This window comes from Haemaphysalis longicornis, unplaced genomic scaffold (genome assembly GCF_048455015.1).
Source record: "Haemaphysalis longicornis isolate Haplotype H1 unplaced genomic scaffold, Haemaphysalis longicornis Haplotype H1 scaffold_485, whole genome shotgun sequence".
Taxonomy (NCBI): Eukaryota; Metazoa; Arthropoda; class Arachnida; order Ixodida; family Ixodidae; genus Haemaphysalis; species Haemaphysalis longicornis.
This window is the reverse complement of record NW_027526382.1, coordinates 40,289-61,875: the sequence shown is the minus strand read 5'-3', so window position 1 is coordinate 61,875 and position 21,587 is coordinate 40,289. Positions and strand designations below refer to the sequence as shown.

The window sequence follows — 21,587 nt, the reverse complement described above, 5'->3', positions numbered from 1 at the left end:
GCCACAAACGCGCGCCGCGTCCGCTGTCAAACGGTGTCGAGCATAGATCAACACGGCGACGTCTCGTCCCGCTAACGACGGAAGCACTCGGTGTGTCTTGCCGCCCCGCGCCCCCGGTACCGTCCTCAGCCGACAACAACAACAGTGAGGGAAACAGCAAAGCATTGCGCCGCCGCCGCCGCCGCCGCCGCCGGCTTTAGGCGCCGGGCACAACTCGCGGGCAATTTTCCTCTCAAGCAGCCCCCGTCCGAGTGAAAGCGGTGGGAGGCGAACAATGCACACTGCCGTCGCGTTGCAAAGCGGCTCGGAACACAGGAAGGTCGTACACTGACCCCTACTCGCAAAACTTACACCACAACAAGGTAACATACATCAATGACATACACCAACTTAACTGCGTCTGTTTGTTCATATTGTCCTGGGCACTCGAAGATAACGGCGGGCCGGCCGCACACGCATGCACAGATCACTACTTGAAGAGAGTCCAAAACAGTGTGTGTACTCAGCAGATGAAGTAGAGTGGCCGAGCCCATGTTTATTTGGGTTGCAACAGCTGTGCCATGGTGATGCATTGACGCATTGTGTGCTGTTCCAGCCTAAGTTGTTGACGTGTTCTGAGCGCGAGCTGGCTGAGAATGGTGATAGTGATGTTGATGAAGATGATTGAAGATGAGAGAGAGAGAGAGAATAAACGTTTATTTAAATCAACAGGGGGGATTGTGCTGAAGCTTGAAGGAGGCGTCCTCAGTCCAGGATGCCTTGAGCGCGGGCAGCATCGACAGCCCTTTGAGCCAGCCGAAGCTGGTCGTCCAGGCTGGTGCTCGCCAAGGCGCTCTCCCAAAGCTCGACAGTGGAAAGTTGAAGATGATTAATAGATGACTGTCACTATGTCATCATCTGAGAAATCCAAAATGAAAAAACAAAGAAAAACCACATGGCACCTACCCCTCCATGCCTGATTGCTGTTCACTTATGAGTGTCACCCCCTTTCAGCTACAGCCACTTCTGGATAGCCATCCCCAACCCCTTCCACACGTGACACGTGCTTGCTTAGGTTGGAGCGAGGGAGGGGGGGAGGGGGGCGCACTAGTCATGTTTGGTGTGACGAAGCTCCAACTTTGTACTTGCGACTGTCAGAGATTCGGTCAGTCATGCTTTAATTATGCGAGTGATTTCATGGCTGCTCATTTGTATGTTACCCAGCGAAATTCGAATACACTAGCTGTTAAAATGCAGTTTCTCAAACTCAAAGGAAGCCTCAAATTATTTAATTGTCAAGAATTGCATGAAGGCTAAAAATGCGAGAATGTTAACAAAAGAAAAAAGTTGATCTTTGGTACAGCATGCTTTGTCAGCAATATCACTACACACTTCTGACTCACAAGAGCTTGCAATGTTGAGGCAAGCATTTTATACGGTGGCCAACGTGACCATAAAAGTCCCAATGATATCATTCTGCAATCTCTGCAGTCAAGCAAAGCCAGGTGACCTTGCTACGGTTGTGCTTTGTTGTTTTTCTGTGCCGGATTCACCCGCGGCTATTTGGGAATGTTGATGCAGATTGGTTTTGATGGCTGATACAGCTTTTTACTGCAGCAGCACAAAGGCATTAAAACAAAATAAAACAAATGAATTACTCATGCAGAATTCAAATTCTTAATTAAAACAGAAATATATCAGAGCAGGTTTTATAAAACTAAATTTTAACTGTGGTACACACTTATATGATTCGGAGAAAAAATTTGGAAAACCAAAACATTGGAGCCTTCTTGCTGCCAGGCACTAAGCAAGACCCAGCTCCACTTCTCCTTTCGCCTGCCTTCTTCACCGCAGTGCAGTGCCACCTCTTTCCACAAGTGTCACACATACAACACTTGTGGCAAGTAAACTGGACACGACTCCGCAGGGGTGAAAAAAATGCCTCATGGTTATATTTGACCAATGAACGGTGAAACAGGACGAGAGAAGATGGTGGGGGGCTATGATGAAGGCACCTTGATGGCAAATAGGGCCCCAGGGCTGAGCAGGAAGACGCAGCGCCGGGTGGCCACCATGCCCAGGATGGCGTCGCACTGCTCCAGGCTGACGACGTGCTGCTTGGCAATGCTGGACACTTCGCGGCCGGTCTTGCGGTTGCGCAGCTCCTGGCTGCTGCCCAGTGTCTCGGGTTGCCGGTACAGGTACACGTGCCGCACGGCGTTGCATAGCGCAGCAAAGCTGAAATCCGGAGACGCCGTCTGATAGAAGAAGGGGGAATGGGGGCGGGAAAACATATACATGTGAAGAAAGATGCTGCGCAGCACACATACGATGATGATGATGATGGCTGGTGTTTCATGGCGCAAGGCCAACGAGGGCAAAGAGCGCCAAAACGGTGGTTACGTATGAAGGATGTAACCGTAAACGCTAAAACCGTTCAACAAAAACCAAAGTGAATTCAGTAAAAGACAATGAGGATGGCTGGTGTAAAAGGCCAGGTTGTGATGGTGCGTGGCATGAGATGGGGTTTAAAAGCAACTACGCGTGATAGGAAACCAGGTGTAAAAACTTGATGTCTCTAAGAAACTTAAACGTGCGTTGTTCAGGAACCATGGGGTCATCCGCTAAAAACAATGCTGGGTGTAGTGGAATGTGTTGTCTGTAGAGGTCGGCGAAGTGTTTCTGTCGTGTTGTATGGAGTGCTTTGCATTGAAGTAGCACATGGATCACGGATAGGCCGTCTCCACACCTGCTACACAAGGGTCTTGGAGATCCCGTGAGCAGGTATGAGTGTGTTGCATGCGTGTGGCCTATCCTTAATCGAGCCAGGGTAACTTCATTGTGCCTGTTATGTGTGTCAGTGGTGTATGCTCCCAGGAGTGTCTTTATAACGTGTAGCTTGTTGTCTGCCTGTTCATTCCAGTGTGCTTGCCATGTATTGCGAAGGTGTTGTCTGATGTGTGACTTAAGGTCAGTGTACGGTATTGTTGTTATGTCTACCATGTTTGCAAGTGCAGCAGCAGCGGCCATTTGATCTGCTGTCTCGTTTCCGGCGATCCCCAAGTGACCTGGTACCCAGCATACAGTTACTTCAAGACTTAATGCATAAGCTGACATAATGGTTTTGTAAACTAGATGAATAACATGGGTTTTACAGTACTGCTTAGATGACAATGCACGTACAGTCGAACACGGATATATCGAACTCCAAGGGGATCGGGAAAAAATTCGATATATCGATAATTTGATATATACAAAACGCCTATCTGAAGATTATCTGACAAATCCGCACATCACTGAGAGTTTTCTGAAGTCGTGGAAAACGGTAGTTTACAGTTTCAACCCTCAAATCACGTAAACTCCGAACCGCAGCATGATGACGACCGCACTTTATTTATCTCTGAAAAGTCTTTGAGCTTCGCTTGTTTTTTCTTCTGCGTCGTAAAGGTTGCCAAATTGTCTTCAAGATTACAAATACGCACAAATGATAAAATCAAAGCTGTACACTGCGCCACAACAGACGCGAATAACGCTGACGGAACCTCGGCTGCAGTAGGCGGTTGGGAACGTTGTCAGGCACTGAGTGCCGTTATTGTCAGTATCCGAACCGGACACCTCCCCCATCTGGAGGCGTGCAACGAAGTCGCTTTGCACCCAACACGCTCCTGAATAGCCGGGGCGAGTTGTGCTGCATTCGCCTTTACGTCATTGTTGATGCGTGCATCGCCCTCAAAACTACTGCGAGGATTTCGGAACGCCTTTTCAACCAACATCTTTTCAGCAGCCTGCGCCCGACGAATTCCCGCCTTCCTTGCTCCGAAATGAATGCCTTGGGCAAAAAAAAACATACAACGCAGCAGTGGTCCCCCTGCACGAGCCGCCAAACAGCTCAATCCCAGAAAAAGAGTGCCTTCGGTCAGTTTCTTTTGTTCCTTTACGTCTTTTCGCCCCAACCACTATCCGCGTTTTAGCTATCATGGAGCTGCCCCTCTTGCTAGTGTGAAAACAGTTGTTGAAGGCCATCGAAGAGACATAATGCCGCGGACGCCGCCTCTGTCTCACCAAGCCAGGCAGCTCCTGCGATGAGTAAACATTATCACCAACTCCAGCCCATCAGAGGAAGCAAAATTTCAGGGGCACCTTCGGCGCGGAATTCGATATATCGAATTTGCCCGTGATCAGGAGTTCGATACACGCGCACAACAGTCCTATACTTTTGCATGGGATTTTCAAGGGGATGTTTGCACTGTTCGATATAGACAATAATTCGATATATCCGTGTTCGATATATCCGTGTTCAACTGTACTACACTCAAGGAATCTGTGAAGATGATGGACTTGGGAATTTTATGATGAACTATGTGCTTTAAAACCAGAAACATCCCATAGGCTTCAGCCGTAAAAATGCTGCTTTTCGAGTTTAGAGTGTTAGATACGCTAAAATCAGGTCCGTGCGCAGCGCACGACACGATACGGGCTGTTTTTGACGCGTCGCTAAAGAATTCTGCACACTTGTATTTATCTTGAAGGAACAAGAAGTGCTGAAGAATTGCAGCTGTGGGTACTCGTTCTTTATCAATCGCTACAAAGGACAAATCGCACGACACGGGGCGCAGCTGCCATGGTGGTAAAAAGTCAGAAAGGGTTGATTTGTAGGTGTCTGAAAAGGTGACCGATAATTCTGACACTTCCTGTCTCACCCTATGTGAGAACGGAGCAGAGATAGATGGACGATTAAGAAGAAGTTGGGACATAGGTGTATCACAAATAGATGGTTTGAGAGGATGGTGGGTTATTGACGAAATTTTAAAAGCGTACAGAAGATCTATGTATGTTCGCTGATGATCTAGGGACCATTTGTCGCACTCGACGTATAGGCTTTGTACGGGGCTTGTACGGAAAGCGCCCGACGCGAGGCGAAGCCCCAAGTGAAGCACTGGGTCTAGCATTTTCAGCGCTGTTTTTGTTGCCGCCCCATAAACCACGCTCCCATAGTCCAAGCGGAACCCCACCAAGCTTGTGAAGACACGTAAGAGGAGTTGCTTGTCCGCGCCATACGAGTGGTGTGAAAGGACCTTAAGTATGTTTATTGCTTTGAGGCATTTATGTTTTAGTTGTCTGATCTGAGGGATGAACGTGAGTTTCTCGTCAAACACCACACCCAAAAACTTGTGTTCTCTTTTTACTGGAATCGAGTCACCAAAGAGTTTTATGTTGGGATCGGGCATGATGCCCCGCCTTTATGAGAATACAACGCAGGTAATTTTAGAAGAATTAAGTTTAAATCCATTTTCATCTGCCCAGCGGGAAAGTTTGTTTACCCCAAGCTGGACCTCACGTTCACAAATGGATATGTTACATGATTTGAAAGATATTTGAACATCATCTACATACATCAAGCAGGATATGGTTGGCGGCAGTGCCTTTCGGAGAGAGTTCATCTTAACTATAAACAAGGTGCAGCTCAATACGCCACCTTGAGGCACGCCATTCTCCTGCACGTGAACGTTTGAGAGTGCCGTACCGACTCTGACACGAAATGTTCGTTCAGACAGGTAACTGGAAAGAGTGTTCATCATGTTACCTGTTACACCATAGGATTTTAGGTCTGCAAGAATGCCATAACGCCATGCCGTATCATAAGCTTTCTCGATATCAAAAAATACGGTCATGCAGTACTGTTTGTGTATAAAGGCATCCTTAATATAAGATTCCAGTGCAACTAATTGATCGTTTGTGGATTGCCCTGCCCGGAAGCCTGCCTGGCAGCTCTTGAGAAGACCATTGTACTCAAGAAAGTACATGAGCCTCCGGTTAATCATCTTCTCGAAGAGCTTGCACAGGCAGCTTGTCAGGGCAATAGGTCTATAGCTTGCGGGAGAAGAAGGGTCCTTCCCTTCTTTCAGAAAAGCCACAACTATGGCCTCCCTCCAAAGCCTTCGAAGGTGCCCCGATAGCCATATTTGGTTGTATAGGTGCAGGAGTGTCTCAAGGGTGTCTGCGTGTAGGTGTTGAATCATAGTGTATGTAATGTTGTCTGCACCTGGAGCAGAAGGTTTACAAGTGGCAAGAGCAATCTTCAGCTCATGGAGTGTAAATTCACAGTTGTATCCAGACTTTGACTTGTTCTTGTCGCGTATAGGCTTCTTTTCGGCAGATGTTTTGTGTTGCATAAAAGTGTTTGTATAGTGCGCAGAACTAGACACATGTTGGAAGTGTTGTGCAAGTGTGTTAGCCTGATCTTCCAGAGTGTCCCCTGTCGTGCTAACCAGGGGCAGGCTATGTGTGTGTTGTCCTTTTAGTTTACGTATTCGGGTCCATACCTTGTGGGTGTCCGTGTATGAATTTATGGATGTGAGAAAGGCGCGCCAGCTCTCCCTTTTTGCCTCACGGCGCACACACTTACCTAATGCCTTTGCTCTTTTGAAAGAAATAAGGTTACAACTTGTGGGGTGTCTACGGAGGATGCCCCATGCCTTGTTCTGGGCCTCCCGCGCACGCTTGCAGTCGTCCTTCCACCAGGGCCTTCTCGGGTTGCGCGGGGCCCCAGAGGCCTGGGGTATTGACTTTTTGGCGGCGGCGAGAATGTGCTCCGTGACGAGCTGTGTTGCCTTCTCTACAGGTAAGTGTGTTATGTCTGTGTAGTGTAGTTGAGATGTCTCTGTGAATATGTTCCAGTTTGCTCTTGCTTCTATAAACTTACAATGGGAAGGGGAACTGCTAGGGCCTTTATCTATGTATGTTAGTGAGGTAGGGAAGTGGTCACTACCATATGGGTTAGTGCCAACATCCCACTCAAGTGATGGAAAGAGTACTGCAGAGCCAATGGCCAAGTCGAGGTGTGAATAAGTGTTGTGTGCTATATTATGGTATGTAGGCTTGTTTTTGTTAAATAGGCATGCTCCTGAAGATATTAGAAATTTTTCGATTAGGCGACCTCGGGCATCTGTGCGGTGAGAGCCCCAAAGAGTGTTGTGTGCATTGAGGTCACCTATAAGAATGAAAGGTTCTGGTAGCTGATCTACAAGACCCTCGAAATCGGAGCTTGAAAGCTGGAAATCAGGAGGGATGTAGATGGAGCACACTGTTATTAGCCTATTGAAAATTATGGTTCTAATGGCAATAGCCTCAAGGACAGTCTGTAATTGGATAGGGTGGCATGCCAATGATTTTCGGGCAATGATGGCCACACCACCTGAAGATGTACCACCACCAGCCCTGTCCTTCCTAAATACCATGTAACTATTCAAGACATTTGTGTGTTTGGAGTTTAAATGTGTTTCTTGTAGACACATCACACTTGGCTGATTGGAATGCAATATTTCGTAGACATCATCAAGATTGTTAAGGAGGCCTCTACAGTTCCACTGGATGATATTTTCTGTTCCCATTATGTACCTATAAGAGCTACTGGAATGTGTGTGTGGGTTCATGTTTTGTCTATCGGGGCTTGTATTCTTGGAGCGGGTTTCTTTGGCTTTTCTGTTGGTTTGGACGCCGCAGCACGTTCCTTGCGGAGCGATGCAGACAGGAACGGTCCGACGTCCATTTCCTCATCAGATGTTCGGGGGGTGTCCGGCGGACCGGGCCCCCTGGACTTGGCACCCTTACGGGTGCCTTTGGTTCCAGCCGCAAGCGCCGCGGGCGGGGCAGGCGGCGGGGCTAGGATGGGCGCTTCTGTGGGCCCTACCGTGTCCATCTCCTCCGTGCCCTCAGGTGTCCCTAGGGCCTGTGGAGAGGACACAGTGAGAGCGGCAGAGCTCCCAGCGGCGATCGCACTCGCCACATTCGCTGGAGTCGCCACACTGGGCGATTCCTGACTACTCTGGACTACCGAAGGCAGTCCGGCAAGAGACGGGGCCCCCGCAGCCTCTACAGGTGTTGTAGAGGCAGCAGGTGGCTGCTCAGCTGGGGGCTGGGACAGCAACACGTCAGCAAGAAGGCTGCACTGTGTTGCCGTGCTGACCAAACGCCGCCCCAACCCCCGGCGGGCGGCGTCTGCGTACGATGTGGCCGAAAGCAGCTTGTGCTTTTGGCGCGCTTCTGGATAGGTGATGTTTTCATTTACTTTCATGTGAATTATTTCCTTTTCGGCCTTGAATTGTGTACACGCACGCGAATAAGCAGCGTGCGGTCCGCTGCAATTCGGGCACTTCTGAGTGGTGCTTTCACAAGCTTCTGAGGAGTGACCTGTCTCAGCACAGTTGGCACATGTCAACTTCCCTCTGCATGATTGGGTTCCATGGCCGTATCGTTGGCACTTAAAGCAGCGCCTCGGATTTGGGACATACGGTCGTACGTTGCAGCTAAGAAAACCCACTTTGACCTTTTCTGGAGGCGTTGTGCAATCAAATGTTAGGATTAGATGCTTTGTCGGAATTTCTTGGTTTGCTCTCCGAATTACGATTCGTTTTACTGCAGTTACATGTTGAGGTTGGAGCACCTCAAGAAGATCTGCTTCCGTCTCAGACTCTAGTTCTTTCTCTGATATGACTCCTTGCGAGGAGTTGAGGGTCCGGTGTGGTGTCACAGTGACAGTCAAGTTGGCCAACGTCGTCTGTTTCAGTAGGTTGTCACTCTGATTTTTCCTTTTTACTTCGACCAGTACATCACCTGAGGCGAGTTTCTTAGCATCATAGTCTGAACCAACAACAGACTCAATGCACTTTGCCAACAGAATGACAGACTTCTTTGCAACAGGAGTGGTTTCTGCAGAGTGAATGACAAGAAATTTGTGGAAATGTTCTGGTTTACCTTTAGCTAGTACTTCGGTGCGGCCCCTTTTAGGGGGCCGATCATTGGATTGGAGGGATAAAGAAAAAGCCATGCGATATTGAAAAAAGCAGGGGACGGGGGTACTTTCTTCTCAAACCTTACCCTGATAGCCTGAGAGGTCCCGGAGCTCCCTGCCTGGTAAACAGACAGGGAGCCCATCCGCCGGAGCTTGACCTGGGCTCCGACGGCCACCGTTTGTGGTTTCTGCCCTTCACCTTACAACTCGTAGCCACGGTAGATTACAGCAAGAGTATGGGGGCTCGGGGTCCGCGGTGTCGCCAACACCGTCACCAAGATTACTCAAGGTGCCCTGTGTGGGGACAGCACACATACCTCCCTCCCACTATGTTGATGTGCATGCTGAGCCATGAAAACAAGCTTGAGGGGACAATAAAGTGATTTGTAAACACTGCGGGATTACTCGGGCAAATTGCAGTCTGGAGTCTCTAGGCCACGTTTCGACCATTTTCACTGCATTTATGCAGTAGAAAAATCAATTAAAAAATGCTGTCCTCCCCTCTGCATCCTCCTTGCCGATTTCGTATGACGTCAAAACGAGATGGCTTGGCTTGACTGCGCTACTACACGGTTCACTGACCGTCCGACAGAATCAGTTGGCCCAGCATTTAGTTGGCCGGCCGCCGGCGGGTCGTCACAATTTGTTCACTCAGCTGAAACTAAGCCACGACACGTTTGTGCCTGGAAGAATGTGCCTTTAATTTGTTAGTTTGTAGACTGTATCAAGTCCAAGTCGCTCTACACAAGCGCACATTTGACGATTTGCTGACTGGCATGCTAGTAGAAAAATCTCACGACAATTGAAGACGGGAGAAGAGTCAACAAAGTTAATATAGGTAGTACTAAGGAATTAAAATCAACCAAAACCTTTATCGTACAATGTAAAACCATGGCGCGGAAGGCACATTTTTGGCTGGATGAACTACCACATCGGTCAGCAGCACAACCACACATCTACGAACGCTATTCAAGAAATAGTCATGTAAGCTCTTTGGAATGCTAACTAAATAAAAACATAAACTGGCTATACATTATATACTTTATATTTCCACCCCTGGCAGTGCTGGCTCACGGCCAAATGGTCTGGAGCACATGGTACTATATTGTTTTGCGCTACACAAGTTCGACTCCCTGATAGTGCATGTTTTTTTTTAAGTTGATTTATTAGTTTTTGGGAAATGTTTTCTATACTGAATTCACCATTTTTGTGGCTGTAACATTCATTGCGGCACGAGTGAGTTCGCAGAATGCGTGCAGCCTGACACTGACACGTTGGCGAGTTGTTGTTGGCGTGGTGTTGCCATAAGCACCGACTGCTTGCGGGCAGACAGAATTCGCAAGTTTACTCACCATGTTCGAAACACATTTCAGGCCTCCCCTTTAACTTTAAACAAGGTTTCTCGAAGCTTCGGACATCACTGTTACTGCTGGGGGTACACAGGAGCATGAGGTCCACACACAGTTCACGCTGCACTGGCTACTTGATTGGCAATTGAGGCGGAAGTGTTGCCTTGCCAGGTGGCATCCAGTTCGCGTAACTGAAGTCAACAAAACTGTCATATGACAAGCTAACCATAGCATCTCCCACCACATTTTCAGTGCTTGGAATGGCCGACAATGCAGCGTGGAAATTCCACACTAGCTTGACACTGCTCCCATTAGTTCTAAACCTTTCCATGCCATGCACAGGGCTCACTGATCAAGCCGTTTCGTGTGACAATTTCAACAGAAAAGTCTGAGTGGCCCACAGATGCTGTGTCCTTTGTCCAATAATATGGGTGAGTAACAGCTATTTTGTGAGCACAATTGTTCGCCTGGCTCATAGATGGTGTAATCCATTCTCAAAAATTGCATTCTTGCCAGAAACATTGCACTGAAAGTGAAAGTGGCTTCATCTACAAGCCTGAGATGTGCCGGTGTGCAGCACCGGTGCTCGTGGCAATGGAGGCATTTATGTAACAAATTCACTTTTATTTACGTTTCTGCTCCAGATAAAGGAGCTCTGCTATGAAGCTCCAGTAAACTAATGACTGAACGTGAACCGAGTTGCGAGGTCAAAAACGATCAGCAAGCAGGGTACAATGGAAATTATAAAATTCTCAGAAGTTCATTTTGATATTATCCTGGAAACAAAAACTCAAATATGGTGCCATTATTTCAGTTTAAAAAGATTTTCACTCAACGATTAGGAAAAAAAAGTTGCGGGGGATTCCTAAGCATACTCTTGTACGATTCAAATGTAAAAGTGTTTCTTTTGGCCAAAATTGTCGACGAGCCTTGTGCCAACGTTAGCACTAAGCTTACAACCGCGACAATGGACTCAGTGTTGTACTTGCCGCAGAACCACTATCCATGCTGCTGTCACTGCTTCCACAGAAGCTGAAGGGCAACTGAGACTGCGAGCAAGAACGCGCCCTTTGTAGATGCTACATCAACGGCCCCATTTCATGTTTCTGATTAATTTCTGATGCACACGTTACGGGACGTGTTGTGGCCAATGGCGGGGCTCTTTTGTGGTTTGTGTTCCGTTTCAGAAACACGCACTTTCCCAGTATTTTATTCCCAATGCACGCGTTACGGAACGTATTGTGGCAAAGGAGAATTCTGGGAAGGACTTTTGTGGACGACTTAGGTATGTGAACTCCAGCTTGGTATGCGCTTTCGCCAGCCTAGCCAAGGAATGCTTTAGAGTTAAAAAAAAATATTAGAAACATTTCTGTCATTTACCGTAAAAACATTTGGCACAGAAAAGGTCAAGAACCAGCAGCAACAAACAAAGCAGCGCATGATTTAGCACTTTGCAATGGGATGAAGCATAGAAATGCTTGGTGCACTAAACCCCACCGGGGCAGGAATGTGCCATACCACGAACTTGCGGTCTTGCTTGGAGGCCTGCACGTAGCCAAAGGCATTGAACGTGGCCACGTGCTCCACCCGGAATGAGTCGGTGTCTCCCTCGGCCATGACGTTGCGGGGCTGCCAGACAAGGCCGTCCACGTCGTGTCGGAGACACAGGGCGGGCATCGCATCGGCAGAAGGGCGCATGCTGAACAGCCACTGGTGGCCACTCAGGTTGATCTGCCGCCCACCAACAACACAAGGTCAGCTCACACTGATGCCAACACGCTCCCAACGATGGGCACACTTGTCTCATTAGCACTGCAGTTCCCTCAAGGGCAACAAGAAAACGATAAGTACACATCAACTAAGCTGAATGAGGCGACTCGACATTACATAAAAGGAGTAAGAAGGCATGTGGTAATTTAGAGAACTCACGAATACATTTACCTGGACAATATTTGGGCAAGCAGGAAAAAACTTGTTCTCAAAAACTGCAGGCCGAGTAAGTAAGTAACGACACTTAGTATATCCTAAAAGATCGTGGACGTTTAGATTTGAAAAATTCATATATTTTGCAGATGGTAGGACGTACCTGATGGGTCACTCGATGAGAATCCCCACAAAGTCTTGTGAATGTAAAGTACTCTGTTGTATTGTCACATTCATCCAGCTCCTGGTAATTGAATGTCTGACTGTCTGAACCTGCAACCTTTAAAAAGATTGGCATGTATTATTATGTGTTCTTCTTGTTTACAGCTCTGCAGTGACATCACCAAGTACAGGAAGTTTTGTGAGAACACACAATGTAAACAGGACGAGGATTAATGAGAACAAATAATAACCACTATTAATGTGAAAGCATTAAAGTGGCCCAATAGGTAAAGGGAAAAAAAAAAAAACGGATGTCAGCATTTGCATCTGTAATAGTGAAATGGCTTCTTGAGAAGTGTTCCACAGCACGAGGCATTCCATAGCATAAGCTTAAACTCGGCAGTAGCAAGAGGTGGCCATCCACGTCAGTACACCACAGATGAAGGAAGGGGAACAGTGCAGCCGAACAAGTAAACAGACAAGCAGTGCAATTCACCATCGTCTTTAATTCTCCCATTACACGGCAGCAGGAATAAGCAGTGGCACAACGTGTAGGAGACCGATAAATGCCATTTGAAAGCATTAAGGCAGACGGCAAAGCAAAGCACCCTAAGTGCCAAGATTACAAAGCCTGTTGACTATGTGAGGAGGCAGCAGGGCATCTCAGGCGTTCAATTTCGCACTTACAACCCACAGGAAGTCCTCGGAGTTTTCGCTCACACTGATAGCACAAAATACTTTGCAACAAGCCTCACTCTGTCTATCTTACAAAGGACATTTTTTGTATCCGGTTAAAAAAAAATAATAAAAACAACCAATTTACAGTTCTCCATGTGATATTTTTCACGCATACTTACTGGTATCAGCGGACACAGTGAAATGGAATAGCCATCAAGGTAATTACCCCAGCTGACATTCATGAATTACCTTTTCTATAATTACTTTCCATCCCCAGGTTCCAATGAAGTAAATGGGCACTGTACATTAAATGAGGACCAGTTGTCCTGTTAGTGTGCCGTCACAGAACAACCCCACTTCTATGGAGAGTGCACCAAATTGCGCAAAAAAAAAAAAAAAAAAGAGGAACAGCTGGTTTTTATTCTTTTGGGCCTTTTACTTCTGGCCCAGAGAAGCATTTTTTGTGCCCTATTAACACCAGAAACCTGCAGTATGCTAGAAAGTCTACACACGCTCTTATTCAAAATGTCACATACTTGCAACTGTGCTACCCGGCACTACCCCTCAAGCCTGCCGTCGCTTTGGCAAGCCCACAGATGTACCTAATCATTCTACTAACATAAACATTATTTTTATCGGCAGCCTTAGAGCCACAGGACAATTAAAAATTTACAAAAGTACAAAGACTAATGACCTGCTTTGCTAGGCTGCATGCTCTAAACACAGTTTCAGATCACAAACCTCACACTTGGGTGTACATCTTACTATAGTGGGTACACTAGAACGCAGCTGAATGCTCAACACTTTAACAACAAGCCAGGCAACCTGAATCCCCAGTACTTCTTTCAATTTTCCCTGCTCACAGCCAGAATAGAGTGATCTACACTTTCATGCCATTTTATTACAAGAGCAGCAAATTTTGCATTTAACACTAGCAGCCAGTCTGCAGAGGCCAGCGGTGATTTTGCACAGTGACATCATTCAGTTAGTGCCAAAAATGCCTCCAGGTGACGTGTCCGTGTCAACATTTTCCCAAATTATCTACCCCAATTAAGTGCACTGTGCGCTGCAATTCCACCATGGCAATATGGTCCACCTCAAGATATTTTGTTAAATGTGTTCGCATTCAGCCTTCTAAATTCTTTGCTTATTCTTTACCTCATTCCTGCTGTCTATCCCTTGTAAAGTAGCCAGATGTGCATGTTTAGTTATCTGTACAATGCCTTGTATTCTAACGTATCCGGGCCTTGTGTCAGACCTACACATGCTACACAAGATTTTGTCGTTCAATCCGACGCTCTGCCTCGTTTTTTTTGTGTCCCTACAAGCCAAAGACGTAAAACCAACCCCTCATCGTTGCTAGACCATGAAGAATGCAGTCAATCATTCACAGTCAATCCTTCACAGGATAGTCTTCCTGGTGAAACACTCATTGCGTGACACACCAAGAAGCACCATGAACTTCTTTCTCTCAGTTGAAACTACTGACGGGAGGCGATTATGTATTTCTAAAGTGGAGTGAAAAATATTAGTTAATTAAGCTGATCACCATGAGCGTTTTTTTTCCTTTCCTGGTGTGACTGGAGCAGAGTGAAGACAATGTGCACAAAAGTGCAAACTCTCATTTTTTGGTGATCTAAAACATAGTGGATTTGATACCTTCAGAATCGATAAGGAATAAAGGCGGGATCATATGGGGTATTCAATAAAACGCCCTAGGGTCTTCATATTTTCAAATAAGACTACTCACACTGCCTCCAGAAAAAATGCCTTCCCACCAATGCCTTTGTGTGCAGTAATGAAGCATATTTTAGAGACGCTCGGTGTACACCACTTAACAGCATATATGAAGTCTTAAAGGGGCCATGAGGGCAAAATACAGCTTTGTTCAATTTGAAAGAACTAGCCTTTGGTAACTTCACTCAGCAACCTTCCAGCCATGAAAGATGTTTTTTTAACAAAAAAAAATTCTGCTGAAATTCAGAGAATTCAATTGCCTACTAATGCGTAGCATTCTTATGCCGCTTGTCTAGAGTTTGAGTTCTTTACAGCCAAATGGTTTGGTTTTTCTAAATTCTACCCAACCAATTATCTCCGTTTACCCTATTATAACGATTACAGGTGTTACTCCTGCCAACTCTGCATTTTTGTGTAAATGAAGGGCGTTACACGGTTCGCTATTTTCGATATTTTTTTTTTAGTTTTCCGATTTTTTGGTTTATCTCCATTTGCGCAAATATAATGATTTAAGGTGGAACTTGCACGAAATCTGCACCATTGTGGAAATGCAGGGCCTGGCTGTGCTTGCCCATGGTCCTGGCTGTGGGGGTACTCGGCAAAGAATGCTATGTATCAAAACGAAAGAAATGTTGAAAAACTTTTGAATTTCACCCTACAGTGATGTATTATGGGCAGGAGTGTTGTAACATGGGCCAGCACTAATAAACATAGCTGTCAGTGTGTTAACTGAATGTTAGCATTCAAGCGACACAATCAAAAGGAACTAGAGGCCCCACCCACTACAGTCGTCCAGTCATATTTCTTGGTGGTGGCGTAAGTCGGTGGCCAACAATCGCAGAAACAAGATTCTGTGACACCATACAGAAATCGCCAGAAAGTGGCCGGGGAGTCGCCACTGCTTCCCCTGTCTTCGGAAATATCTTAATTATTATTTTGAAGCAGTCTTTTTAACGATCGAAACTTGTAATTCACCTTCATGGCCCATTTAATAATTTTGATACGACTGCTTAAAGTTCCCCAGAAATGTATCCCTCCCCAGCAATGCACATGCGTATATCAGTGAAACCAACTTTGAAGAGGCTCACTGTATAGCAGAGTGGTACTAGAAGAAAATGCCTAAGCATTAGTAGATCAGTCTCAAAATTGATTGATTGATTGATTGTGGGATTTAACGCGCCGACGCAACGCAGGCGATGAGGCGCGCCGTAGTGGAGGGCTCCAGATTAATTTTGACCACCTGGGGATCTTTATCGTGCGCCGAAATCTCGTACACACGGGCGCTTTTGCTTTTCGCCTCCATCAGAAAAGCGGCGGCCGCGGCAGTCTCAAAATTTCTGCACCAATTTTTTTCTTCACAGTGAAGCAAGCAAATGCTTGGACCATGAAAGCAGCACTTGGCTACCTACAAGAGGAAAATGATTTTAGCCACAGGGAACATATCGTAAAAGTTCCGAGAGAACGCCCACCCCCGAAACACCGCCCACCCCCCCTAAGGGGTGAAATATTCAATTTACTAAAAGACCCCAAGATCACCCACCTAAAATCGCACTACCTTCGAGGCCTTTGAAAGCCTGGGAAATTCCCTCCGCAAAAACATCCAGTTGCCGTGAACACCGCCGATACAGTGTACTAGAAAAAAAAAGTATGTCGTCCGGGGCCGATTCAGGGGGTCCCTTTGGCAATGAAAATTTCTGCTGAGGAACTCCAGTCGTAAGCAGCGCCCCTGACGGCCGCTGCTTACCAGTTGGTTTCGGAAGTTTTGTTTGCTAAATTAATCCTTATTTATTGGCCTAAAAAGTCTTACTTCTTCATTTCATGATATAAAGTTTTATAAAACCTGTAAAATAACTGTTTAGTTTGATTTAAAGACTTATAGGTGGTGCTGGCTACAACAGAAGTTCTCTGGGAATGCCTGTGCTCCATACAATTTTTTCTTCGCAAAAGGACCCCGCACTTTACATTGGTTTTCCCCCCGCACGACACACCTTACCTTCTAGTACACTGTACCGCTGACGCCTCTATTTTGAACAAAATAGACACAACCTGTACGAATTTTTTACTTGATATCTCCACAGTTTTGATTTGCAGTGTGGCCACTTTTTTGTAGTTTTTCATACCTCGCCCGAAAGATCGTCCATCCCATATTTTTTACTTGAGATCTCTGTAGTTTGGGTGGGCGTTCTTTCGGAACTTTACGGTAAGCAACTGTGCCACTGGGGGGCAGTTTGGCGTGACGGAGGTCAGCATTGCCGGCTGGAGATGACAAAAGGAGGCCCCCTTTTCGTGTGGGGTATTCCTGAAGAATAGGGGCCCTCCTGAAAATCGAGTTCGCCCTGAGCTTGTACGACTACAACAAGTCACGCACCAAGGTAGGTGCGAGCATAGAGCTTTTGCAGACAATACCCGTGGAGCTTGCAGGAGAAAAAGAGATTCCACACTAGCTCCCAAGCGAGCAAGCACCAAGTCTCACTGTATGTGCTGTGCTGAATTTTCCTTACGCTGGCAAAAGTTGATTTCATAAAAGCTGCCCAATTCATTAGAAGACCTTCTCATACCTTCCCAGCTAGCACAGATCAGCAATGCCGACCAAATGCCAGTGTATCTGGACACGCCCTCGCCCACACCATGCACGAAAAAGGGCCTGAACTGGACGGCTGAAGTGGGCACTGCCAGTGACACTGTGCAAAATGAATTGTGGATGCATGGGCGAGCATCCCGGAGGACCTCGTGTGTTGTGTTTTTAACAAGTGTGGTACCTTGAATGTGCTCGACACTACAGATGACAACTACCTCTGGGAAAAGTTTCCGGACAAGAAACTGTCTGCTAATAGGGTAGCGGAAAATGATGCTTACTGAAGCAGAGTCCTTCAATATACACTAGTTGCGAAACCTTGCTTCAAAACCTTGCGCCGTGTGAGGTTTATGAAGATGAAGGTTAAGTGTACTGGTGCAGCTCCTGGAGGACAAAAACTGAACTTTGCTTTATTTATCTTTAATAACAAAACATACTAAATAAAACTTGCCGTTCGAATTAGGCTGCAATAAATTACGTAATGCTTACTCTTTTTTTCCCCCACTAACTCTATGAATAGCAGCAGCCGCTGCAACCAGCTGAGTACTACTTAATCTTTCTGTCGACAGATGACAGGCTAACCCAGTAGCCCTGCTGACTCATGGTTTGCCCCTGGCACAGAAGGCTAATAACAGACAGCTTTTCGATACATGGGCCCTATGGGGGGTTTTGCAACTTCACATATTGAATAACTCTAGACTGAAGCACGTAATGCAATACAAATAAATGTTTTGGCTGAGTCTGCCTCACCCATACTTTATGCTGTTGAAACTTCTTTTTCCCTTTTCACCCCGCATAATTTGCAAGTCCACGCTGTATGCAGGTGTTTACAGTAATTCACATCCGATACTCTGCAACAGCACTAAAGAAAGGCCTGCAGCATTTTTGAGCTAAGTGAGGGAACAGCTGTGCGTTATTGGCACTACCTTAATGCTTTCACACTGCTAGCCAGAAAACACAGCTTACTAAATAGCAAATAAGGCAGCACTGACAAATAAACATATAAATACTAGTAGTAAATAGCCTAAAAAGTACTGCAAAAGTTTGTATATAATGCAGACCAACAAGTCATGAGAAGAGATTTGGGGGTGCAAAAAAAAGGAACAATAAAAAAAGAATCTTCCTTTACCATTTACACCCAACCAGGACCACAACATCCACATTAAGAACTGACAATTTATGAACAGAAGTGCTGCTAAGGAATGGCAATCATCTACCACAAAGAACAAAAGCAGCAAAACATAATTATTGTAGCTGCTACAGTAAAACCTCGTTACGAGAGACACTCAAGGGGACCAAAAAACGTCTCTTGTAACCAAGGTCTCTTGTATGCAATGTTGCTAACATGGCGAACACAGGAAAACCAACCAAACCGCTTTCATTCAAATGTCTCTTATAACCAAGTGTCTCTTGTGACAGTGTCTCTTGTAACGAGGTTATACTGTATTTCCAAACCATCCTGCTTAAGGAGCAGGTCAGCCGAGCTTGGTATGTTCATGAGCGTTTTTAGCCTATGATCAGTGCAGAGACTGCAGGCTACCAGGATTGCCTAGGAATGTGGCCTTTGCTCTTGCTGATACATGCACTTTTGCTCCACTCAAAAGTGCAAGGTCAGATAACAGCTAAAATTGTGCACAAGCTGCCTTTGCTTTGCACCGGAATCACCATCCCTATTACTTCTATTTAGTATAACTTCTTTGGTAATTTTCTCACTGCAAGTTTGTAATCCCTGAATTGTGGTAGCAAACAAAAGAGAGCCACAAAGAAGGGTCACATACAGCTATGTACTAAGAATATTGTTTCATCCCCCCATGCAATAGGGTGCACGAATTTGACCCACTAAGGACCAAGAAATACCCATATTATACGTGCAACTTTACAGCAGTGCTGGGAATGAGAGCTGTGTACTTGCCTCAGTTTCGGAAGTAAGGTGAGCCAAACGGGCATGGATTTCTTCCACAAAAGCAGGATCAAAAACTTCTTCGCCCTTTGTATCGCCAACAACCACTTCATGCCATACTACACCATGCTCAGCCTTCACAAGATGAACTTCAAGCCTAGAGGAGAAATACAGAATGGAAAAAGTTGTCTACACTCTACCAGTTGGGTCAGTGCTTTGGTGCACTTTCCCACGCAGCCTCCTTTTTAAATGACTTGTCACAACAAGCTGCAGCTGTCCCACTGTAGCCAACAGCAGTAAAATACCAAAGCAGCGCTAAATTTTTCTGATTTTGTTACCTGTGTCTTTTACCACTCTCCTACTCCTGTTCTGTTTTACTGTTCCCTCCCTCACCTGTTAGTACTAAGTGAACAACTTGCATTTTCCATGAGGTTATAATTTTCATGTATTTCCCAAATCACCTACCACTACCGAAAACATGTAATTACCTACCATCACGAAAAACATGTTGCCCTGTTCTGTTCCCTTCAGTGTTAGTATAATTGTTCAAATAATCAACTGGTAGTTTCAGATAATTTTTGCATCATTCAAAAATCACTATAGATGCATGCTTACCAGAATTTTCCTCTGCTTTATGCAATATGCCTTGAAAAATTCTACTCCCCTGTAGGAACCCACGCAGCCTGCAGGCCCCAGTACAATATATAATCCAGGTTTAGAGCCCACAGGGCTCATCGTGTTAGCTCACAAGTCGGCCTTGAAACACAAAACTGTGGTAAAATTTCCCCTCATAGCCTGCTAGGACAGCACAAAACGTCAACAGAATGTCCTCAACACGGACACACTAGGAAATCGCTGGGATGGGTCAGAGAAAATACATACCACGACCACTTTCTCTTCCTCACATCTTAAAAATGTAGTATAGTATGTGTAAAATGTTCCAAAACATAAGCTTTGGTAGAATTCACAAATTATACAGAGCCCAAAAAACAAGTAATTTGCAGCAGTAACTATCAACTGAAGTGAAAGGTCAACTGCAGCGAAAACTTTGACCTTGATTTTGATTGATTGTAGGGTTTAACGCGTCGATGCAGCGCAGGCGATGAGGCGCGCCGTAGTGGAGGGCTCCGGATTAATTCTGACCACCTGGGGATCTTCAACGTGCGCCGAAATCTCGTACACACGGGCATTTTTGCTTTTCGCTTCCATCAGAAAAGCAGCCGCCACGGCCGGAAATCGAACCCGCGACCTCGTGCTCAGCAGCGCAACGCCTTAGCCACTGAGACACCGCGGCGAGTGAAAACTTTGACCTCTTGGACACGCTATTTCTGTATAGTCTTCCTAAAAACGACCAGAAGTTGCAAAATATGAAGCCTCAAATGTGTGCAAGCAACAAGCGAAAATCAGAGATTTTGAGGCTGAAATCAGGAAAAGGGCATTGATTACGACCAAGAAGAAGGGACTTCACAGCCAGCTGACCAAGTGAGAAACACAAGCCAGCTCTGACGGCCGCTCGGGTGGAGTAGCTCGCACAATCCAGGTGTGCGAGGGTGGCTGCACTGGGAGAAACATGCACAGCATAGCTCGACCGGTTCTTGGCTGGGATGTCACTTTTGCTACATGGCTGCTGCTTGCATGTTATGCCAGCAGGTCTAGTGTTGTAGTAAGAAGGGCAGGGAGAAGGGGGGGGGGGGTTCGTTAGGTTGTGTTGCCAGAATCCTGTTAGTTCAAAATAGTTTTAACATCTACTGCTGCATTTCTCTGCCTGAAAAGTGCTGTGTGCTCTGCAAACATAAGAACTACTTCTCAAGAAAGGTTACAGAGGCTCACAAAATTCTGTGGGTGTAACAAAAATTATATTAGCAGCTGTAGAACTGTGTCCTAGGAGCACCCAGTGAAGTGCTGGGAGATTCCTGATATACAATTCTGCTTCCTGGAAGATTTCACTTGAAACCTCAAATGCTCAAAGCTCCCAACTTTGGCGTTTTTGGAACCGAAACTGAATAGAAAAGGCGGCCATTACCGAACTAGATGTGATGTACGTGATGGACAGAAGCGGCCGCGCTAGAACCGGCAGCCGCTCAGAGTCGCCTTTAAATGCACATGGTAGTGTCGCATTTCGCACTGTTATTTTCACAGAAGACCTCCCACTTACGTTTTCCCAGGATAATGGAGTTAGGCGCAATCCGACATCGCGTTGCTATCAATCGAGATGAAGTAGACCGTACGACAGTTATTTTTCCATCAGAATAACTGCCGTTTAAGCAATCCTTGGCATTGCGAGTAAAAAAAAGGGCACTGATTTACAAAGCTAATGTGTTGTACGATATCGAAAAGCAGCTTTGGTTAGCCGGCGCCTCGGCTATCACATTGCTCTCCTTGCAGGGAATAAACCGTGCGCGGGCGGAGATCAATCACTATTTTTACAATGCATTACGTGCAAACAACTTCGTGAATATCAGCCCAGTATTTTTCGCCTTGCTGCACATCGAG

General features: G+C 46.1%; 1 protein-coding gene across 1 annotated transcript in view; it reads right to left on the bottom strand.

The window, feature by feature from the left end:
- Positions 1 to 1,909: 1,909 nt before the first annotated feature.
- LOC144137718 (nudC domain-containing protein 1-like) overlaps positions 1,910 to 21,587 on the bottom strand; it is a 31,273-nt gene continuing 11,595 nt past the window's right edge. The window contains exons 7-10 of the mRNA XM_077669656.1: positions 19,107 to 19,251; positions 12,206 to 12,322; positions 11,638 to 11,850; positions 1,910 to 2,237 (exon numbers count right to left, since the gene is read on the bottom strand). Of these exons, the coding sequence (XP_077525782.1) occupies positions 1,980 to 2,237; positions 11,638 to 11,850; positions 12,206 to 12,322; positions 19,107 to 19,251 (733 nt within the window). The 3' untranslated portion in view covers positions 1,910 to 1,979. The remainder of the gene's footprint in view (positions 2,238 to 11,637; positions 11,851 to 12,205; positions 12,323 to 19,106; positions 19,252 to 21,587) is intronic.